Source organism: Bacillus rossius, chromosome 17, assembly GCF_032445375.1.
Source record: "Bacillus rossius redtenbacheri isolate Brsri chromosome 17, Brsri_v3, whole genome shotgun sequence".
NCBI classification, from domain to species: Eukaryota; Metazoa; Arthropoda; class Insecta; order Phasmatodea; family Bacillidae; genus Bacillus; species Bacillus rossius.
Window position 1 is genome coordinate 37,950,027 of NC_086344.1, and position 17,897 is coordinate 37,967,923.

The window sequence follows — 17,897 nt, forward strand, 5'->3', positions numbered from 1 at the left end:
AATCGACGGTTGTTCCAATCGAGTGGAAGAGAGACAGATGCGGCGCAAGCGCACAATGAGCGTAACGGGACACATAGCGTAACGGGACACTTTTTTTTCGTGCGTGCAGCCGGCGTTCATCGATTTATCAGACGTTGTCACGTCAAAAAAAAACTAGGTCTCAGTCCCGGTGATTAGAGTTTCTCCCCCGTGACCAGCAGAGGTGTGATGTACGTGCGGCGAGCAACAAGCATTGTTCCTTTGTCTCGGCCGCACGGCCAAGTGGAGACCAGAGACTGCGAGCGGGGCTGCGGTCAGCACAGGGAAGGGGGGTGGGGGGCGGAGTTCCGGAGTGGTAATAGCAACCAGCCACCCGCCGGCTAACAGCGCGCCGTCACGACACCAGGTCCCAGGGGACATGCCCCCTCGGGGGTGAAACATCCCCTACTTCTTGTTTCCCGGGAATAGCTGGGCAGGCCTCGTAGCAGCCATCATTAAGGGGTCCGCCTCGTCAGGGCTGTATCTGTGCTAGCGAGGCGGGATGATAAGCGCGACGCTCGCTGGTGCTTCTAGCGCGGTGTCTCCTCTGGACTGGCGCGCTGTCTTCTCGTCGGCACAGGATAACTGTGAAATTTGAGCGGTGACCGTAACATTATATGGCGGAGAAATGAAGATAAAGGTGTTATGCAAGCCCCTTAAGTGCTTTCAAGAATATGTACTGATTGTTTTATGCCTAAAAATTACTCTGGAAACACGCGTTTTAGGCATTTTAACGCTTCTAAAAATACAGTTTAAAAACTTAATCCGAAATTAAAAGTACTTTTCGGCCCTCAGCAAACTCTTAAATGCTATTCGTAAATAGGCCCCACTCGGATATCTTGAGTAGTTTTGAAATCGCGTTGTTTTTACTGAAGCTCTGCACACCGTGTGTGTGCCCGGGTAGGCGGGCCCCTTAAAAGACGCTTACTGGCCGAATGATTACTGCAACGGGGAAGACTGATTGATTCAAAACATTATTTTTTGATGTGACAACGTCTAATAAATCGATGAACGCCAGCTGCACGCACGAAAAAAGTGTCCCGTTACGCACACTGTCCCATTTCGCTGTGTCCCGTTACGCTCATTTTCATTGCTCTTTGCTAACCCGTTCCTCCTAGCATTGCTGCAGAGTCCGTGGCGCTAATATATTATTTTTGACTGCATCTTGGTGTTGGGTAAGCCACTTTCCTTCACATCATCTTTGAAACACTCCCATTCGCTTTCTCCTTTTCCTGTCATCGTCCTATCCTTAACAGAATAACGCAGATCGGAAGAAGTTAAATAGCAAACATGTATACAAGTTATAGTTAAAATAATCTCTTCGTTAAAGTAATAAACATATTTTAATTAATTAGTGCAAATAAAATTAAATTTAGCAATTAAATCGTAGATTTCATTTCACTCCTTCTTTGTATCCATACAAAATAGTGATAATTCAATAAAAATGATTCAATTTTATTCATAAAAGTATGCAATCATTTCGTCAATGTTTTGTTATGACGTTGTCACGTTAAACTATCGTCCGTAAACCGACTTTACAGACAACCAATTTTTTTTTGTGGACATAACGCCAATTGGTGTTTACAATTTGCTTCTGTACTTTTACAGAAGATTCTTTTGGAAACAGTTGCCAAGGAATAGTTTGTGATATTACAACATAGCGATGTGTACAACACATGGCTATGATTATTTTCGCATACAGGAAATATGTTTTTTTTTCGGCAATAATACCGAATTTTTTTTAATAAAATTGGCACATAGTTATATTGTTTAATTGATGTTTCATTCAACCATTTTTTTAAACCATGGAAAATATAATAGAATAGTCAAAAACTTAACTTTATTGTGTTGTCTCATGCTTCTTATAATGGACGCAGTTAATGTTGGAAAGGTATTCATGGAACGGTTTAAAATTAACTTTAATAATTAGAGGTACTGGTACAAAACAAAGCATAAATGCCCGGGAAAGAATATTAATCTAGTATTACTGCGAACACTATTTTGTAGTGATACAGTTTGTTTTCATGTAAATCCACAAGTTTACAAATTTCTGTAATTTTACGTGTATGTTTATGTTCATTTACAAAAAATATTACCTTATTGTAGCTTTATGAACGATCATATTCGATCGCGAAAAATACATGCCCTTAGGCATGATATGATCAATAACTAGGTCATTGGAGACTATAAACTCAACAACACGGCTCAAGGGGAAAAAATGGGGTTCGAATCGTCCATGGCCTATAGTAAAGGATCACCCCAGCAGTTGCCAGGTTCGCAGTACCGTGAGTCCAGTGTGAGTAGGGGAAACAAGGTGGTACTGGGTCACCTTCCCCTACCCAACAATAACCTCCTTCAACCCAGACCCTTCCACCAACGACACTAGCGGCACCTAGCAGCAATCCTTGGCACTATGTTGGGAAGGGGAGGGATCGGAAGCTATAGTGACTTCTGAAGGGGTGTTAGGACATTGAGTGGGAGGAGGGTGGTGTTGGAAGGAGCAGGGTGCAGGAGGTTGTGATGAAGAGAGGAAAGGAGAGCAGAAACATGAGAGAATGACTTGCTTGCAGGAATATGGTGGAAGTGAGGCGAGGCAGAAAGGTGTGTGTGTGTGTGACACCTTGAACTGGTCCAGAACCACCCTACTTCCTCTACTAATGCGTTACCCACTGCTCTGCCTCGCTCCAGTGCTCCAGTCTCCTCCAGTGCTAATGATCAGGCTGCGTCGTCGTTTAGCCGGCCGCGGGGAGGGCGAACAGCTGATTGCTTCGCGGGGGAGACTGGAGTTGACACAACAGTGGCACAACGTCCAAGTGCCGACACTCGCCAACCATAGCTGTGTGGTTCTTCGGGACAACACACTTTACAGAACATCATCACATCATTACTTCAAGCTGATTGTTTTACAGCTCCAAGGTGATGGGGAATTACATGCCTTATTTATTTTTGTTTTCTCGTCTTATTTTTATTTAATAAAGTTAAAGCGCAGATCACTTTTGTAATTAATTTAATAAACCAAAACGTAGATGAGATCTTAAATACTAGTTCAATTCCTTACCAATAAAGAAATTGACTAAGTAAATGTAAAAATTTGCATAAAAAAAGAACAAAACTCTGATATACAAAAATTAAAACACAATGAAAAACTATTAGTTTCCAAAAATTTAATTTTTTTCTTCAAATGTTTAGCGACAATTTGTAATAATCTTCAGTGTCACGTTTCCTTTATGGGCGTGGACCTGACATGGCTTCGCGCTATTGTTGCCAGTGGAGCATTGTTGTCACCTTTGTTGCAAAAATTCATGCGCAAACTTGGAAAACACCCGCCATTTCCTCCCAACAGAAAAAGGCCTCTAAAAAAAATTGGGAAGTTAAAATGAACGTCATGTAACACCAAAAATTGAAATCAATTTGCTAAAAATAACAAAAAAAAGTTCAAAAATAAATAAGCCAAAATGAAAGACTCTAAATCCCAGGGAGTAAGGAACAATCGGGAGATGGCTTTCTTTGACGTGGTTGAAGGCACTTTTTTACCTCACAACCGCCGCGATTTAACATACAAAACCTTTGTGGGAATGATAATTTACTACGCCTTATACGTTAGTAACTTATACATCGTAAAACAGTTACTTGCGTAAAATACTGTTTCCACAATGCAAGCTCTACACATATGAGCATATGACCTTCATGGTTGGGTTAAAGTGGCGTCTTGCATTATCCTTCAGGGGCTCGCCCGCTCAAGTCCACACACACACACACACACACACACACACACACACGGCGTGAAGAGCTCAAGGAGAAACCACTCAGTTTCAATACTGCTCGAGATATCCTAGCGGTGTCTGTTTACGAGAAGCGTTTGAGAATGTGCTGAGTTGGGATGGGTACGTAGGTATTTTGTTTTTAAACTATATTTTTAGGAGAGTGAAAAGGAGCTAGAACGCGGATTTCAGAAAGAATTTTCTAGGCATGAAACGCCCGGTAAAGATTTGGATGCTCGAATGTCACCAGGACATGGGATGCCACGGTAACTGCCCCTGAGTGCGGGTAGCCGCTACACTCGCCTGTACTGCGGGTAGCCGCTACACTCGCCTGTACTGCGGGTAGCCGCTACACTCGCCTGTACTGCGGGTAGCCGCTACACTCGCCTGTACTGCGGGTAGCCGCTACACTCGCCTGTACTGCGGGTAGCCGCTACACTCGCCTGTACTGCGGGTAGCCGCTACACTCGCCTGTACTGCGGGTAGCCGCTACACTCGCCTGTACTGCGGGTAGCCGCTACACTCGCCTGTACTGCGGGTAGCCGCTACACTCGCCTGTCCTGCGGGTAGCCGCTACACTCGCCTGTACTGCGGGTAGCCGCTACACTCGCCTGTACTGCGGGTAGCCGCTACACTCGCCTGTACTGCGGGTAGCCGCTACACTCGCCTGTACTGCGGGTAGCCGCTACACTCGCCTGTACTGCGGGTAGCCGCTACACTCGCCTGTCCTGCGGGTAGCCGCTACACTCGCCTGTACTGCGGGTAGCCGCTACACTCGCCTGCTGCCTCGCGGTCCGAGACACGAGTAACAGGCGATTTGCCTAAAGGCGGTTTGCCTAAACATGAATTCGTTACGGCGATTTGCCTAAAGTCATTTCGCCTAAAGGCGTTTTGCCTAACGTCGAATTGCCTAACGGCTATTTGCCTAAACGCCATTTGCCTAACGGAGTTTTCACTAACGGAGTTCTGCCTGACGGGGATTTGCCTAACGGCGTTTTGCCTAACGGCGTTTTTCCTAAAATTAGGCAAAACGTCTTTTGGCAAAACGACACATGCCCCGAGACCCTGGTTGCTGTTCGCTGGACTGCCTTTGACCGCACTGCGGGTGGCTGCGAACTGTCCGTCGCCAAGCTGACGGCGAGGAACTCGAGACTGACATTGTCTACAGGTTTAATTCCCAGGAGGCGAACTGCTGTGCCGGAGGGGTCGAAGAAACCAGCGCAGCGTCACGAAGACTGCTCGGAACTGAATTGCGATTATGTGGGAAAATGAAGTAGATCTGTAGTTAACTAAAACATTTTTTCACGAATTAATTTTTTTTAATGATCGAACCGGACCTTAATGAATATCCCTCGTAGCCTGAAAGGAATTCTCAACAATGCCGTCATGAAATGATCATTGTTCAACGAACATGTTTTAAAAACACGCATGCAATAAATCAGCGATTAACTTTATTGTAACCAACAAAATTTGTTTTACTGTCCAAAGATTGACACGGGGGAATATTTGTGAGAGAGAAAAAAGTGGTGGGGAGTTATTTTTAATTTTTACTTCAATTACTAACATGGAAAATACTGCACACACCAACTCCCTTACTTCTTACCTCTATGCGCACTATCAAGGAGAGCTGTTAGGAAACTGGAAGGGGGTGTTGGATAAGAAGGTTCAATGAGATGCAACGTGCGTGTTATGCTGAGCTCGAGATAGCCAGCCCTTCGAGAATCACGGGGAATCCATCATTAAAAAAAAAGAGGGGGGGGGGGGGGGTTCTGTAAAGTCGGTCTACGGACGATAATTTTACGTGATACCGTCATAAGAAAACATTGATGAAAAATTACATACTTTTTTAATTTTCAAATATTATTTACAGTTTTTGCAAAATTTAATTTTAATAATTTGTTTAAACATAATCACGAACAGTTAGTTAAAAAGCCCGCATTAACCTGTTTTATATTATATAAGATTTTCTTGCACGTTGGTTGACCGGTTCTTGCACGCTCGGCTCAGGCGGAACGTGATAAATTTTTCGTGCGCGCAGCCGAAGTTCATCGATTTACAAGACGTTATCACGTCAAAAACTAATTCCAGGGCGTGAGAAAAGTGAACGAATTTTGTTGGGAGGGGGTGGGTGTTGTGGAAAAGTGGCACTTTCAAAAAAGTTGCTCGCGAAACTTCCAGAAGCGCTGGCGTCAGTTCGCCAGAGAGCGGTGAAGTCCCATCAATCTCCCGCCGTAACTGAACAACATGCTCGATGAATCCGTATCGCTTATGTACGTGCACGCACTATTCCCAGCAGTTACTTTGGAAGCTAGTCGTCAAGTTGTAATCCATACCGAGAAAAACGCACGGTTGTAGACAATGGCGGTCGGAAAACGTATTGTGAGGAGGCGAAAGCTGGTCTGGTCTTATATTTTTTTTCCCTAACCTAACTTAAAGCTACGAGTTTGCGGGAGAGGTCTGGGTAGGGAAGACTATTAAGTGCGTCTCAGGCCAAAGCCTATACGCTCTACTCATGCAGGGTGTTAGCCATGCATCATGTGCTAGGAGGGGAATTGGCCAGCCACGGCTGCGATTGGCGCCATGACTAACTCCCCACACTGACTATTCTAGACTAAAAATGGGCCCAGGCAAACCTGCATAGACACAGGGAAAACATCTGGGCACTGACACGCGGGATGCAAAAGTTTCATGCATTAATATCGAGCAGGTTGGTTACGGGAAACAGAAGGACGGATCTGGAAGAAGAGTTGGACGGAGTAGAAAAGGTCTGGTCTTATCGGCACCACTTACCTCCCCCCCCTCCTTCTTCTCGACTCACCCCCACCCCCCTCCCCAAGGGTCTAAACACCGCAAATCCTCCTACAACGCAACTTCTCTTTAGTTTTTTTAGTCTCTTGGTGTAGAGCACAGACAGTTTCGGTACTTCTACAACAGATTCCTTTGGAAACCAGTTACCAACATGAAGTTTGTAAAACCAATAGAACGATGTTTTATAACTTTGTACAACATGTGGCCATGGTTACATTTGCATATGTCACATACGAAAATTTTTTCTCGAAAATTAGCGCATATATTTTTTTTTAATATATTTTAAATTGTTTCAAACTATGGAAACAATAATCAAATATTAAACAATTGTACATTTTATTCTTTTTATTGTGCTCAATAACGTGTGCAGTTACTACTGGAAAGCTATTCAGGGTACTGTTTCCAAATAACTTCAACTATTGGAGGTACTGGGACAACACAGAGCATAAATGCCTGGGTGAGAACCCGAATACAGTATTACTTCGAACTTTTTTTTTTTTTAAGTAATGTAGTTGCTTTCATCTAAACATACATACAAGTATCTGTAAATTTACCTGTTTTTTTTTCAGTTAGATATACATTACATTTTTGACGTGATAACGTCTTATAAATCGATGAACGCCGGCTGCACGCACGAAAAAGCATGACTCATTCATTGTCACGTTCCGCCTGAGGCGAGCGTGCAAAAACCGGCCGACCACCGTGCGAGAAAATCTCATATAATATCAAACAGGTTAAGGCGGGCCTTTTAAATTAATTGTTCGTGATTATATTTAAACTAATTATTTAGATTAAATTTGCAAAAACTGTAAATAATATTTGAAAATTAAAACGTACCTATGCAATTTTTCATCAATGTTTTCTTATGACGTTATCACGTAAAATTATCGTTCGTAAACCGACTTTACAGACAACCCCCCTTTTCTTTACAGTGTAGATCAATGTAGCAGATATCTCCCAGATGTGTAGCTGGGGGCGGGCAAAGGTGGCCCAGACATGAACCTTCTATCCTTCCCGTAAATTACAAAAGTTCTTTTCTTTTTTTTTAATTGGCGAAGATTCGATTGGTTGAAATTTCATTATTGGCTGTCTGCTCCTCCCGGATGGACCTTAAACTGCGGGCGCCTCGCAGTTGTTTCCATGGCGACGGATCGATACCTCTCCCGCGTCGAGATAAGAACAACTTCTTAAGCAAACCACACACACCCCCCCTCACGGACACAGCTCGTATTTTAGAACTTCTTTTTTTTTTTTGACGTGACAACGTCTAATAAACCGATGAACGCCGGCTGCACGCACGAAAAAGTGTCCCGTAACGCACTTTGTACCATTACGCTGTGTCCCGTTACGCTCATTGTACGCTTGCGCTGCATCGATCTCTCTTCCACTCGATTGGAACAACCATCGATTTGACATTTTCGAGGCACATTAAACTTTAAACACTACCATTCGTTTCCTACTTTTCCTATCATCGTCCTATCATTAACAGTTAAATAGCAAACATGTATAAAGTTATAGTTAAAATAATCTCTTCGTTAAAGTAATAAACATATTTGAATTAATGAATGCAAATAAAAGTAAATTCATCAATTAAATTGTAGATTTCATTTCACCCCTTCTTTGTGTCCATACAAAATAGTGATAATTCAATAAAAATGATTCAATTTTATTCATAAAAGTATGCAATAATTTCATCAATGTTTTGTTATGACGTTGTCACGTTAAACTGTCGTCCGTAAACCGACTTTACAGACAACCAATTTTTTTTTTTCCTACGTAATGACTGGACTAGTAGCGATCCTGTTTCAAAATGAATGTGCACCGCCTGCGTGTCTCGTTCTTTTCGTCGTTCATCTCGTAAGGGGCGACAGTCTGCTGTCGCCAGCGCGGACTGCTTCTGTCGCAGTCGGCCGGAAGATCCGCCAGCACCTTACAGCAGCCCGGTGAGCCTTAAGGCAGTTCCGAGGTCACACTCCTTCAGGCGCGTCGCGGGGAAAAAAAATTCACGAGAGTGAATTTTTTTTTTTTACGATGCGCGTGCAACGTGCAACAATAAACTGGTAACGATGTAAAAATGGCTACGCACCAAAAAAAAAAATTACACCGTGCTTTCATATCATATACTCAAAGTGATTGATATCAAACATTGGTTTTTAAATTTGAAAAAAATAAACATTTATTTATTATGAATATTAATTATAGAAACTGTGTCTATGAAACTTAAATGTATCTATATAAGCGATGTTATGTTCCCGTATGTATGATTTATTTCATTATAAATTATTACATTATTATTCAGCATTTTAATTTTTTTCTAACATTATTTAAATTTTATCTCGAATATTTTTACAAAATATAAATAATTAATTTTATAAATATGTTTATATCAATTTTTGTTTCAATACAATAGTTGAAAAGGCGCGCACACACGTACACACGCATCTGGGGAAGTGTCTCCTGCAACGGGCTCGTGGATGGAGGCGCGGTGCGGGGCCTCGAGATAAATCGATAGGGAGACGCGCGCTGCGCCCCGCTTACAGACGGCCGCGTGCAAACACACGGTGGCACGGGGTATCGATACATCTCGAACGACGGCGCGGACGGAGGAGGAAGGATTGTGCTCGCGTGCTGGCGACACGCGCTTCTGTCCTCGCTCTCTCATTGGCTGCTCGCTCGTGACTCGACACTTCTCTGATTGGTCCAATATAATCCTCCAGATCGACGGCGAGCCGACAGCAGAAGAAACAAATGCGGTAACAATATTGATGTCACGGCATGAAACAGCCAAATATTTTCTGTATCTATGCATTGAGCGAATAAACAGAGACCGGAAAATTTCGCGAATTCATTTCGCGATAGGCTAAAATACAAATCGTTATACCTCAGTGCTGCCTCTGCTATTGGCTCACAACTCACCTGGATGACTCTGGGCCAATGAGAAACACCCAACCAAAGCTTTATCGAATCACAGGCTGCTACGCTGGAACATTTCACAAGACAGCAGCCAATGAGAGGGTGGCATTTGACCGAGTGTACGTAGAACTATGGAGTTCATCCTACAGGTCATTGAACCCGCGATTTTTTCCGGTCCCTACGAATAAATAACTAAATAACGTACAACCCGATACAGAGGAAACGATATCCACCCGACCCAGAGCACATTAAAGTTGCTTTACTTTGCACATTTTCATTGGAAAGTCGAGTCTACAATGTTTTCAAAATAATTGCGGTATTATGAAAACATTGTTAAAAAAATTGGTTGTCTGTAAAGTCGGTTTACGGACGATAGTTTAACGTGACAACGTCATAACAAAACATTGATGAAATGATTGATCCAGAAGAAAAGGAAATATCATATTCGGCCTGAGACTGAGCCGTAATAGGTTTTTGCAACCAAACCATTTAGGCATTAAAAATATTATATTCTTTAAGGAAGATTTTTTTTTAATTTTTCTAATATTTGCATGATAAAATCTACATCTGCATACTTTTATGAATAAAATTGAATCATTTTTTATTGAATTATCACTATTTTGTATGGATACAAAGCAGTGAAATATTTAATTAATAAATTTACTTTCATTTGCATTCATTATTCAAATATATTTATTACTTTTGAAATGTAACGTGCGTCGTATTTATTTTTACAAGTACAAAAAAAAATTCGCACCTGCCGGGATTCGAACCGACAACCTTACAAATAGAAGAAAGCGCAGCTGATCGCTCACCCACGAGGCCATATTTGTTAATTAATAGTTTCAGATGTTATATATACATTTATATAAATTTTGTTCACGGTAGGGGAATAATATTATTTCGTTTTTATAACTCGATTTTATAACAAATACGCATTCCAAATACACCAAACTTATTTATAATGTGTTACAATATTTTTTAAAACATTTTGCAAAAGATCCCGGTTGTAATTTGCATTATTATGTGTAAATGTTAAACACCATTGTTGGTTCAAAACGTATTTGAATATTCAACATTACTTTTAAATAACCGTACCGATTGTGCTGAAAATCGGTGGACGATAGTTAAATTATATCATATTAATAATTCAAACGACGAAAATATGATTGAAAATTCAAATCGATGGTCGTTCCAATCGAGTGGAAGAGAGATGCCACGCATGCGTACAATGAACAAATAGGACACATCCGTAGTGGGACATCCGTAGTGGGACACTTTTTCGTGCGTGCAGCCGGCGTTAATCGATTTATTAGACGTTGTCACGTCAAAAAATGCATCACAACATTCTAACAGAAGTTTAATTCCCGTGTTTTCACATTTGGATGATCCACACAGCTCTGTCGTTATAGCCCCACACGTTATAAACATTTATTTTTAAAGGTAATAGGTACATATTAAATATTATTGTGTAAGATTTTAATTTGTAGAAAGACGTCCGGTTGTCTAATAGAAAAAAACTGGTAATTGTATCTCGTGAGCGAGTAACCGAAAAAAAAATCATGAAAACTAATTTTTTTTCGGGTAGTTACGTTCGTGGAATTAGGTTCTTGATTTTGTTTTGTGAATTGCCTTGAATATATTTACAACATTTTTTTTTGACCTGATAACGTCTTATAAATCGATGAACGTCAGCTGCACGCACGAAAAAGCATGACTCATTGTCACATTCCACCTGAGCCGAGCGTGCAAGAACCGGCCAACCAACGTGCGAGAAAATCTTCTATAATATCAAACAGATTAAGGCAGGCTTTTTAAAAGCAGCAATTTAATCTTATGACGTTATCACGTAAAAATTATCGTCCGTAAACCGACTTTACAGACCACCCCCCTCCTTCTTTTTTATAAAAATAAGGTCGGAAAAAAGCTACGTGAAATTGCATTATTTTTTTTTCATAAAAATCGGTCCAGCAGATCTTGAGAACCAAACAAATCTTCGCCGAAAATACAAGTGGTATTTTTGTCTTTGTTCCTAATGCAGCTACAAGGATGAAATTTGGGGTGAGTTTTGTGACCCGTCAGACGCAACTTTTGGCCAAAATGTCGAACGATTGCTAGTGACCAGAAAAATTAGCGAACTCAATGACCTACAGGATAGACTCCAAGATTATCTATGCACTCGAACAAATTACATCTGCTCATTGGCCACTGACTCGTGACAACTGTTAACTAGGATGCTTTTGATTCGATACTTCTTTCGTTGAGGATTATTCACTGGCTGTGATTCCTTCAGACAACCTGTGGTCCAATCACTGAAGCAGCGATAGGTTAAACACATTTGGATTCTAGCATATCGCGAAATGAAACCGCGAATTTTTCCGGTCTTTACCGATTGGTATAGGGACACCTGTATTTCGCGAATTCATTTCGTGTCAAGGTATTTCACAAAACACTGTAGCTTTTTCTAAGAGTCATGGCTAGAGACCGGAAAAATTCGCGGTTTCATTTCGCGATATGCTAGAATCCAAATGTGTTTAACCTTTTGCTGCTTCAGTGATTGGACCACAGGTTGTCTGAAGAAATCACAGCCAATGAATAATCCTCAACGAAAGAAGTATCGAATCAAAAGCATTCTAGTTAATAGTTGTCACGAGTCAGTAGCCAATGAGCAGATGTAATTTTTCGGAGTACATAGGGGATATTGGAGTCTATCCTGTAGGTCATTGAATTCGCGAATTTTTCCGGTCCCTAGTCATGGCAAATTGTGAGGGTGCAGCAGTACGGTGACCACATTCTCATTGGCCCCGTCAAGAGCGGGACGACACCTCTCACCGACCTCAGCCAATAACCACAGGAGAAAAGCTACAGTATTTTGTGAAACACCTTGACACGAAACGTATTCGCGAAATACAGGTGTCCCTACGCGATTGCACTCGGACAAATTACATCTGCTCATTGGCTATTGACTCGTGACACTTGTCAACTGGGACGCTTGCGGTTCGATACTTTTTTTTTGGTTGAATGGTTTTCCACCGGCTCAAAAGTCCTTCGGATGAACTGCGAGCCAGTTCGGAGAAGCAAAAATAAATGTACAGTTGTGTTTGGATTCTATCATATCGTGAAATGAATCCGAGAATTTTTTTCCGGTCTCTACACGTCAGACGCAACTTGGAAAGAATGCGCGAGCGGGGGGGGGGGGGGGGCGCAGGGCCGCAACTACAGTGTCTGGCACCCGGGGCATGAATGGATTCATGCCCCCCCCCCTCTTTTTTTGCACATACCACACCAATAAAGCGGGGGTCCAGGGGCCCTCCCACGGAAAAATGGTGCTATTTAAGCATTTTCCATACCTACATGTAACAGTTTCTGTGCTACTGTAACTTCAATGCATGAACACACTCAGTGGCGTAGCCAGGATTTGTGTATGGGGGTGTTAAGAAGCATGCCCCCCCCCCGCCCGTATTAAAGTGGGGGATCCGGGGGTCCTCCCCCGGGAAAAATTTGGATTTTAAGGTGTAATATAGTGCTATTTTAGCAGTTATCGGCACTTAAATTTAAATATTGTAATGGTAAAAATTTTATTAATTTTAATATGAAATTTTTTTGAGTGATTAATAAGAAACTAATTAATGATTTGGCGCTAAGGGGGGGGGGGGGGTGTTTGAACCCCTAAACCCCCCCCCCCTGGCTACGCCCCTGAACCCACCATGTCCATAAAGTAGTCCGTATAATCCACTAGACTTGTTCATTAAATATGTTGAGACGTTATATTGTAAATCAGATTAGACATTCCTGGCATGCAAGTTAAAAAAACTTTTTACCAGTTACCTACCAGTTGTAGTAGGAATTACAATGCAAGCTATTTCGGCGGCCCCCAAACAGCTTTGCGGCCCGGGGCGTATGACCCCGCTTGCCCCCCCCCCCCCCCCTAGTTAGGGCCCTGGGGGGGGGGGTGGGGGTGGCTCACCGGGTGGGTGGAACAGTTTGCAAGACATAGACGTGCAGCGCGCGACTCGCGACTCACCCGGTAGTGGAAGGGCAGCGTGGGGTCCACGGCCAGGCTCCGCCCCCAGCAGAAGGGCGTGCCGCCGCCGGGGTCGTCCGCCGCCCCCGAGCGGAACTTGGCCAGGAATCCGTCCTGGGGGCGGGAGTCCTTGGAGCGCCGCCTCCAGCGCTCCTGCACACACACACAACCTCTCTCTCTCTCTCACCCGTGTTTCCGTACCATCTTTGAATATACATACGGTATAGAAGTCGCCAGCCCAGGTTAAAATTTCTAATACGGTTTTGAGGTAGTTGGTTAATTCAATAAACCAGGTTGACTCCGGCCTTTGAATATATATACTGTATAGAAGTCGCGAGTGGATAGGATTTACTCTACGTTTTTCAGGAGCGTATGATGAGCAGCTTGGGAACTTCCCCCGCTGCAGTGCGCTGCCGTAACGCCCTGTATCGTCTTAGTTGTTATTTACACGTTAGAGCGCAGCGCTGTCGCCCGCTGTCATTCCCCGCACCCCTCATCCATCATTCACTGCAGCTCAAGTTCGTTCAACGGTAGGGGGAAGGGGTGTTTGAAGAGTTCGACACTTGTCCGCTAGGGACCACCACAAGTCGATGCCCTAGAGGTGGTGGCGATTGCGGCGGTGAATTAACCAACTACCTCAAAACTGCATTAGAAATTTTAACTTGGGCTGACGACTTCTATACAGTGTGTGTATATATATGTATATATATATATATATATATACTAGCTACCCAACCCGGCTTCGCACGGCTATAGGTACTAATGGAAAAAAATTAAGCCACATCTCCCATTTACAGTAATGGTAAATAAAAAAAATTCAGTGAAAATTTATTACAATGCTGTATAATGTACCGGAAGAGAAAATTAATAGCACCGATGGTTTCCCGACTCGTGCACGCAACGTACAACTGATGTACCCGTACTTCGCTACGGCAGTCTACAGGCAGATCACTCTTGCGCCGCTCATTATACATGCCCCTCCTTGTGGGTACGCCACTGCCGCGCGATGCCCGTTGCCATGTAGACGCAGAAGACATGAACAATGCAAAATCCTGTTCTCATACAGACAAAGTACCCACTGTTGACTGGTTTTAACCACCCATGGGATCCAATTTTCGGAAAATGTCATCGTGCGTAACATAAGGAACATTACTGTGAAGTTTCAAGTCTGTAAAATATATATACTTGAAAAAAGGGCAATTTTTTATATTTAAAGTACCCGCAAAATTTCAACGGTGATGAGGACTACACTAACAATGAAATAGTCGTTGCCATGGAGACGAATGAAGCATCAACAATGCTACAGCCGTTGCCGTGGTGATTTTCTGCCAACTCATACATACATCACATTAGAAAACTCTAAAATTATAAGATTAAGACCATTAATCGAAATAAAAACTATCCTATCTCTCAAGTTGGAAAATATTACACCTAAATGCCAATTTTCATCGAAATCGGTTAAGTGGTTTAGGAGTCCATTGAGGACAAACATTGTGACACGAGATTTATATATATTAAGAAGATATATATATATATTCAAAGCTCTCTCTTTCTCTCTCTCACCTGTGTTTCCGTACCGTGTGCGTCTCTGCCTGAGGACGGGTGCAGATAGCACTTCCCGAAACGTCGCTTGTTTCTGTTTTGGGTAAAACTATTGTGTTCACTTGATGTAAGTTTTTGGACATACGCCATTGCTAAAAACTTTTTTCTGTTGAAGAAAAACTAAAAAATAAAAATAAAGAAATATATAAATAAAACCCAAAAAAAAAAAAGGCAAAAAAACACAAAATTAAGCAAAAAAAATTGCTGTTGTCAACAAGGATATAAACACCACAAAATATTCCGTGACAGGAATATGGTCAACAAAACTATTGTGTTCGTTTCGTCTTTTCGTTTTGTCGTGGTTTTTGTCTCGTTTCAACCGTAGTGCTGAATTTTTTTTTTGTTCAATATTTCTGTGTCGTCATCATTTGTGGGTTTTTTTTTTCGTTCTCTTAGTACATTTTTTCTTTGTTTTTAATTTGTTTTGTTGACCATATTCCTGTTACGGAATATTTTTTGGTGTTTATATCCTTGTTGACAACAGCAATTTTTTGATTAATTTTGTGTTTTTTTGGGGGGGTTTTATTATTTTTATTATTTTTTTATTTTTTCTTCAACAGAAAAAGTTCTTAGCAATGGCGCATGTCCAAAAACTCAAATCAAGACTCTCTCTCGTCTGCGACACGCGCGAGAAAACCGCTGTCTGTCCGGGGTAAAGCCTTCATTTCCACAGACGAGAGAGCCACACCCCAAGTTCCCCCAAGTTTGCATGATTTCACAGTATCTTTACTGTAGCTGTCCCAACCAAATCAACCGTCCGCAACGTTGTTAAGTATTTATAATGTAGCTAACCTAATTGACCATTAGTATCCTTTTATCAAACCCCCCATATTTATTTACAATGAACAAAAATAAAACCCCGAAGATGCACGATCGGACGTTTGGCTCTCTCGTCTGTGAAAAGAAGGCTTCCCGCCATGGCGGGAAAAAGGCTACATACAAATAAAAATTACATATGTGCTTTTAAATATTATACTTTAGAGATTGACATTGAATACTGGTCCATATTTAAAAACATAATAATAATATAATTATTTCCCCTTTTTTTACACTTTGTTAACAATATTCGCTTAATTAACCATGAAATTTAGCACTCACGAAAGCAAGCTTGTATGTGAGTGCATCAAGTCACTTCAAATTACATGCGGTGTATTTTGACGTTTGTAAAAGTTAGTAAATGTATAATAACTGAGAAATAAATGTATAAAATGTAACCTAAGAAACTTTACATTAGTTATATAAAGATGAAAGTTAAAAAGAGCAAAACATTTTTAAAATTCAATATTATGTATAAACAAAAAACCGTATAAATTATAACATTGTTACATGAATAAATGAAAACATAATTAAATAAAAATTAGTATTTAAGTAAAGTACAGGTACAAAGTTATAACAATATATATATATATAAATTACTTAAATACTAAAGCCATCTCTTCATCAGTTTGTAATGACTGAAATGAAGTGTGCTCGAGCCAGTACAGTATTATCTTCCTTGTGATTGGCGGCCCACAGGAAACAAATACACGAGAGAAGCTCAACCAATCACGAAACACAGACGACGCTACAGCGTTTGGAATTTCAGCCAGTCTCGGAATATTAGTTTAGGGGATTGTCCTGTATACAGAATGAGTCTGAATTCGACAGACAAATTTCGACTGCAGGTTTATCTCGACAAAATAAGTTTGTAACTTATGGTCTAAAATGCTCCCCAAGGCTAGTATACGTCTTTGAAGTAAGAGCTGAACAACACTGTTATTGTGAATAATGGAGCAAGTATTTAAGATGGAACTCTTAGCGTCTGGGTTATGTTTAACTTAACGAACTTCTACAACCACCAAGAATTTTGTCGCTATAACAAATTTATTGCATTGAAATAATCAGAGGTAGTAAACCCAACCAAAAATATGTGGAAAATAAAGGCGATACTTGTATCTATTATATAAGAATGTCATTCAGCCACAACTTCAAAGACATATACCAGCCTTGGAAAGCACTAAAGACCATTACAGTCGAATGTATTGTTACGAACCCGATGCGCGCCAGGCTCTGAGCTGGCTGGCGGCCACGCACGGCCACTGACGTCACGCGACATCCACTGACGTCAGGTATGCCACGCGTGCCTGGCCGGTTTACAAACCCCCACCCCCCTCCGTTACCCCAGCACCTCCCCACCTAGGACTATTGTCACTTTTAGTGGCCTGGGAATTCCGGGCTTACAGAGGCCGCCGCGCAGAGTGGCGTGAATAGGCGGCGCTGTTCTGGGTGTTTCGGGCGTCGGGTCCGGCCCGGGATGACGCGACTCGTCACGGCCGCTCTCGTCGGTTCTAGAAGGACGGTCGACGAGAATATAAGCAGCGACGCCGACCTCCGCGGAGTTCGGAGAGTTCCGCGAGTGAAGGGAAGTGCGACATCGGCCAAGAGTGTGAGAGACCCCCTCGAGAGTGGCACGAGACTGTGTGAGTGGACAGGCGCGAGGTGAGGGGCGAACCACTGTCGAGCCCAGCTCCAGGGAGGAGTGCGAACTGCGTACACGCCCTTCTACGACTGTAATCCAGTGATTCCCAGCTAGGAGAGAAGTAATTGAATCAAGTAGTGCCAATTAACAAGGATAGAAAATCAAGCAGTGGGTAGAGACCGGAAATATTCGCGGTTTCATTTCGCGATAGGCTAGAATCCAAATGTGTTAAAATTTTCGCTGCCTCAGTGATTGGACCACAGGTTGTCTGAAGAAATCACAGCCAATGAATAATCCTCAACGAAAGAAGTAT

The 17,897-nt window shown here is 42.1% G+C and overlaps 1 protein-coding gene across 2 annotated transcripts in view; it reads right to left on the bottom strand.

Moving 5' to 3' along the window:
- LOC134540714 (cyclic nucleotide-gated cation channel subunit A) overlaps positions 1-17,897 on the bottom strand; it is a 153,298-nt gene that overhangs the window by 32,179 nt on the left and 103,222 nt on the right. For both annotated transcript variants that reach the window (XM_063383599.1, XM_063383600.1), the window contains one exon: positions 13,525-13,677. In XM_063383599.1, the coding sequence (XP_063239669.1) occupies positions 13,525-13,677 (153 nt within the window). The remainder of the gene's footprint in view (positions 1-13,524; positions 13,678-17,897) is intronic.